Raw genomic sequence first — 6,476 nt, forward strand, 5'->3', positions numbered from 1 at the left:
AACTGACTACATATATATATACACAGCTATATGCACTCATCTATTATACTTGATGATGATAATAAAGAGTTGACAAAGCACAAACAGGTCAATTGAGTCCAGAAGATTTCTATAGATTATTGTTATGATGGTGATATTAATGTGTTAAAAAGTCAGTGAAATAAAATTAGCCTGCATGTTTAAAATCTAAAAAAAAAAAAGGGTGAAATAAAGGTACAGTTGATCTCATATCAACCCTCCCTGGGGTGAAAGCTCAGACACTTGGAATGACATTATAGAGGAAAACTTATATATATATATATATTATATATATATATATATATATATATATATAAAAGAAATACTCACAGATGCATGACAGTGCTTCTAAAATGTTATTATATTTCAGGACCATACTGTATCATGTCACATCTCTGGTTCTATCTATTGATAGTGCACAAAAATAAATAAATAAAAAAGATTTTCTTTAAAAACACATTTCCTTTACCAGCCCCTTACTCCATTCTGGACCAGGGCCACGACAGTAGATTCATGCTCCCGTTTCCGAGGGTGAAAGATCAAATTCTTTTGAGTTTAAAGGACTCTGGTCCTAGACTCATTTTATTATCGTTAGCATAACATAGACAAAATAAATAACATCAAATTCAAACATTATCCTCAACTGTTGCCATGAGTCTGAATCGGAGGGCAGTAAGTTACAAAAATAAGATCTAAGAACAAACAGAAATAAATGATGCTCAAAATACATTTACAGTTTAATCTAAAGCTCACCCTTGCAAGGATGTTTAATTTAATTTAATTGATGCAACAGTTTTCCTGTTCTTATCTGTGAATATCAACAGCATTTAGATACCTATGATTTTGTTCTGCTAGGCTTTGTCACAAACGAATGTTCAGAATATTTTTGAAGACTCGTTTGAAGTTCCCATTGCAGAGCGGGTATATAAAAGGGTTGAGAGTGGAGTTGATGTAACCTAACCATATGGTAAACATGTGTAGGTCATGGTGCACGCATTCTTTACAGAACGCCATGACCATGAAAGCAATGAAGTACGGTATCCAACACAACAAGAAAGCAGCAATTATAAAGCCCAACTGCTTGGCTGCCTTATGCTCCTTATGGATCCTCAGACTTTGGATACGCTGACGTGATTGGTCAATAAACTTTTGCCAAGTCTGTCTCAGGGTCACCGCATTAGCCGGGTCCAGTTTGTCATCTTCAACCCCTTCCTCAGTCCAAGGCAGAGCCTGACTGGGGTCATAATTGTTGTAGAGCACAGAGGTATATCTCTGCATGTCTGAAACCTGACTGATATCACAGACACCGCTCACTGAGTTTGGCACTGTGACGTGACATTCATTTAAAGATGCCTGAAGTTTGTTCTCGTTATTCCCCTCTGAGCAAATTACGTCCTGTGGCACCGAAGGTCGACTCAGGGGAATCTCAATGTCTGACTGCTTCTCCTCAGGAGACAAGGAGCACCTTTTGGCCTTTTTTGCCATTCTGAGTCGTTTTGTTGTCATGGCAAGAAATGACGTCTGCTGGCACTTTACACCAATTTTTCTGTGAGATCTAGATGAAGCGGTTTTAGTTTTATTGCCATCCTCAAGGGAATATGTCTGATCTAGGGTGTTCTGGTCCAACAGCCGTTGTTTTTTAGAGAGTGTCAGTGGAACCTCACATTCCCTCTTGGGTGATTTGGAGTCACTTTTCACGGGTGTTTGAGCATTTTGTCCATTCTCATTTTCCCCAAATGAATCTGTTGGATGAATGATTCTCTCTCTGTCCCTCAGATGTTGCCTTACTGCCAAGTAGATGTGTGTGTAAAACCAAAGCATCAAAATTGAGGGTACATAGAAGTTGAAGACAGCAGTAATAACCTTAAACCATGTGACAAAGCGGAAATCTGTGTCACACTTGTTCTCCTCCTCGGGTTTAAGGTCTACATGAGTAAAAGACCTCCATCCTAAAATAGGAATAATCCACATCATCGACAGCAGCCAGGCACCCGAAATCATCACGCTGGCTTTTCCCCGCGTGCGATATTTCAGGTACTTAAGCGGCTGTCTGACAGAGCGATACCGATCCAAACACAGGATAAACAAGCTGAAAATTGAGGCTGTGCTAGCCACGTAGTCCATAATGAGCCAAAACTGGCAGACAGCCCGCCCCAGCTTCCATTCATCCTCCAACAAATACACCAAATTTAGAGGCATAACTGTGGTCCCCACGATTAGATCTGCCACAGACAGGCTGACAATGTAGAGGTTCCCAACAGTGTGGAGGCTCTTCTCTTTCTTCACGGCGTAGAGGACGAGCAGGTTCATTATGACTGTGAGGAGAGAAAGAAGTCCCAGAAAGACCCCCAGCAGGGCATTGTGAAAGCGCTCATGCAGGGTCAGGGTGTGATTGCTCCTCAGTGAATCACCATCGGGGAGGCCGCTCCAGCTGTTGTTGCTGTTATTGAGGTGGAGAGGGTCTGTGAAAGGTGACAGACCAGATTCCATCATAGTAGGTGAGATGGTCACCTCTAGATCCAGTCACATCATGAAAAATTGGAGGCAAGGGTGTCTGTTAGCCAACTCGTGGAACAGTAGGTTTAAACCTAGTGTGGAAGGTGTATTTACTGAGTTTAGATCCAACAATTACAGCATGACGACCAGTGGACCTTTAGGTTGAATCCTTTACTGGAAAAGGTGTTCTGTGTTGTCTATTAGTCCATTAATTATATAAATCCAGTCTGTTATTACCTGGAAAACATAAAGAAAAAACATTAAAATGTGTCAAAACTCAAAAATGTCTTTCACTTATTGTTACTTTACTTGAATGTCTGACCTTCACTGTACAGAATGATGTATGTGTAGAGTTTGACATAAGAAGACTGTTTTCACATTCATCTGGAAAAGGAGGAAAGTTTCTCTATGCTCGCCTTGGATCTTATATGCACGTGTGAGCATAGTTTTATGACAAAATGACTAGGAAGCTAATCCTGATTCAATATGCAACTTACACAAGTGTGATGTGGAAACGTGAAGTTTCTGGTGTCTAGCAGTTGAAATGAAAATGAAAAATATTTGCCTATTGAGACATTCCAGATTTTTTAATAAGGAAGAAAGGGTATATTGTTGTGAAAGAAGTATTCAGATCCTTTAGTTAAACCTAGGGAGTTCTTAACTGATTATGCAACAGTCTCAGTTTATGCCTCTATATAACCTACATAAGAACACTAGATCATCAGCAATTAGGCCCCTCCAAAGGGTCACAGATAAATCTGAAGGGTTTTAAGATTAATGGGCTAGTAACAAAGAAAAAACTAAAGTTCTTCTTTATATCAAAACAATTCTCAAAATAAAACCATATATCTTTAGTTCAACTGCTAACAACTCAGTGACATCTGAAATGTGATCTTGCACCCCAACTACATAATGTGCTTGTTCCACAATATAGTACATGTATGTAAAATCTTAATCTGAGAAGTAACTACTACTACTACAGCTGACAGATAAATGTAGTGGAGTAAAAAGTGAAATATTTTCATAAATGTAGTATAAAGAAATACTCAAGTAAAGTACTAAATTTGACTTACACACAGTACTTGAGTAAATGCAATTAGTTAGTGTCCAGCACAGTCTAATTGTGATGGGAAAAACCCAAATTATTTTGGGGTCAGATGCAAGTGCCTGTATATAGAATGGTTTAGATACACAGTATTAATATGCTAAAAGCTCTCTTGCTCTTTCTTTTTCACTGTCCAGCTGGCTTTCTTCAACACTCACATAAGGGGAGGGTGGCAAATCCCATCAACGACACAGCAGTAGACAAACTGTGTGATTGGAGGAAAGGAAGCACTGACATGCTGCCGGTGTTGTATGATGGAATCTTTCTCTTGATATTTATAAAATCCTATACACTACGCAATGTTTGATGAAATGAAATGAGTCTGCAAAGCACAGCAGGACGTCTCATATTAAAACATACCAATATGCTGCTGGAAAAGCACTTATCTCGACTTTTTGGTATTGATTTTTAAGAGAGTAGACTGAAATAAACCCGTTGCCATGGAGGCAGGTGGGAGTTTCTGTACATGGCTTGTGCAGACTTGTCTTTCCGTGATTAATCTGTGAATTAAAATACGTCATTTGGCATTTTTAGGACCCTCAGACTCACAAGTTGAAAACATTACGCACATATTTTTTTTCTCCAGCAAAAGAAAATCATCATGCCAGTATTTTGCCAATAAGGCCATCACATCCCACTCATATAATTAATCACAACAAAAGAAACTAGGAGATTCAAGGTGATGGACTCAATGATACCAGTGTACATGTAAATCAAAATCATGTCTGGAGACAGAGCAAACCCACTATATGAATGAATAAATTAATAAAAATATCAACAAAAACTTTCAGAATATGGACATGTGAGGTTTAGCATGTCCTCAGAAAGAAAAATATTTCCATATGTAAACAAATGTGAAATCTAAGTCTTAAGCATTCAAAACAGTGAGAGGGAGGAAGGAAACATGTTGCTAATTAACTAAGCAGAATTAATTCATTAATTCTAGTTTCTTCCCTTGTTGTCCAACAGATATGACTACATATTTTTTTTTGTCTGTATGTCTGTATATCTGTGCCTGCTTACTCACTAGTGACACACACTCAGGAGGAGGAAGGGGGAGAAAAAAGCTCACCGGTGTTTAGTAATTTGTAGGAGAAAAAAAAAAAACACAACAGTAGTGGGGGCTGAAAGGTTTTAGCAGAGCATAGTCAGGAACTGACTCATTCTAACTGTCATCGTGGTTGTGATATTAAAAAGGTCCAATATTGGAAAAATGAAAGATTTGTTTGCTCTCATTGGCCCCATGTTTACATCCCCTTGCCTCCACCAATTCAATAAATGAATTAGACTGAGAGTATTGGAGACTACTGAAGCACTGTCCTGCATGATGAATCCAGGACAGTGTTCATATATTTTTTTTTTACAACATATTCCAACAGTAAAAGCTTCAGATAGGTGATAAAGTCGTTTTATTGGCACATTTGAAACCAGTTCCTCATTTACATACAGTATTATACATGCAAGCTGTCCTTCACATAGGAAGCTTTAATTTAAGACACTCAATTAACAGACATTTGGATGATTTATCATTAGCTCCAACCTCTTTGGCTTTGAATCTGAATCTGAGCTGAAATGTGTGATTGTAAACATTTTTTCTCGCTTTGTTTATAGCCTCTGTGTTTATACATTAACTGCCTCCGCAACACAAATATTTAAGAACCTTATTACTCACAGAATTAACAAAGAATAACAAGATAAAGAGGGACGGATAGCAGAATAAAAAAAACGCAAAACTGCTCCGTGTTTTCCGCATGTGAGCCGCGCACATTTCTTATCGCACAGAAAAGGACAGGATATTTATCCAACACTAATTGTCCAATATGATTATCAGTAATGACCACTGCCTCTCTAAATTGCATTACAAAAGAGCGGGAACACAGATTAATCGTGCTATCTTTTGCCCTGTTGAGACCTGATGGAGCCTATCTATCAAAATGAATAATGGCCCTGATGCGAAATACTACAAGTCGGTGAGCAGAGAACCACCTGTTGAGCCGCTCGCATGAGAACTTTCAGGCTTTTTAGCACAACCCACAAACACATGCATGCCCATATAAACTGCTTTTGTCAGACGCCATCAAAAAGTTGATCAGTTCGAATATGTGAACTAGTGCAGGCTATATGCGTCCGTCCAGTGAGAGGAGACCGTTTCAGACTTACCGGTGATGTGCGTGCATTTCAGGGAAAGTCGGCTTAATTCCAGCCTGTATTCCGGGTCAAAATCAGAAAACGAGTGAAGGACAGAGGTTGGAATTGGAAATAAAAAGTCTTCCTCCCTCCCTCCCTCTCTCTCATCCCCTCTCTCCCTCCCTCTCTCTCTCCCCCCCCTCTCTGACTTCGGAGTTTACCTGACATGTAGCTGAACAATCGCGGCCATAAAGATAACCTTGTTACTGGCAGGGGGGTTTTCACCTGATGGAGTGGCGCATTTATGGTATGATTCACTGAACAGTTACACGCACACTGTGAGCTGGGGCGTGTAACTTCCTCCATGTCATTAACCCAGTGAAATCTGGACATTATTCAGATGGGAAAAAAAGCTCCTGGAAGTCGGTAAATACTAAAGTTTGAATCATCTCTTTAAATCTTTTAATTTGCATTTACTTGCCGAGCCATTTAATGTAAATCAGCTATCAGAGAGAGGTGAGGGTGCGACCTATATGGAGGTAAAATGGGGACAGCAATAAAAAGGGTCCATGGTAACATCGTGAATTCCTCCAATCACAGCACACCAACTAGACTGATGCGGACAAGCAGTGGCTGTTGTCTTCCTGCTGTTTTTTTTAAAAAGCCCAAGTACTGTTAAGGGCATCTGCATGCTGACTTGGTGTCACCGGGTTCACTCAAAAAGCCTGAT

General features: G+C 39.4%; 1 protein-coding gene across 1 annotated transcript; it reads right to left on the reverse strand.

Moving 5' to 3' along the window:
* Nucleotides 1-381: 381 nt before the first annotated feature.
* Nucleotides 382-5,920, reverse strand: hrh1 (histamine receptor H1). The gene is made up of 2 exons (XM_051416340.1): nucleotides 5,780-5,920; nucleotides 382-2,751 (listed from the first exon to the last, which is right to left on the reverse strand). The coding sequence occupies exon 2, from the start codon at nucleotides 2,509-2,511 to the stop codon at nucleotides 880-882; it is 1,632 nt and encodes a 543-aa protein (XP_051272300.1). The 5' UTR covers nucleotides 2,512-2,751; nucleotides 5,780-5,920; the 3' UTR covers nucleotides 382-879.
* Between the last annotated feature and the right edge of the window lie 556 nt (nucleotides 5,921-6,476).

Source organism: Dicentrarchus labrax, unplaced genomic scaffold (genome assembly GCF_905237075.1).
Source record: "Dicentrarchus labrax unplaced genomic scaffold, dlabrax2021, whole genome shotgun sequence".
NCBI lineage: Eukaryota > Metazoa > Chordata > Actinopteri > Moronidae > Dicentrarchus > Dicentrarchus labrax.

Bases quoted from the DNA above. Each gene is read 5' to 3' on its own strand.
- hrh1 (XM_051416340.1), bottom strand. From the start codon at position 2,511: ATGATGGAATCTGGTCTGTCACCTTTCACAGACCCTCTCCACCTCAAT.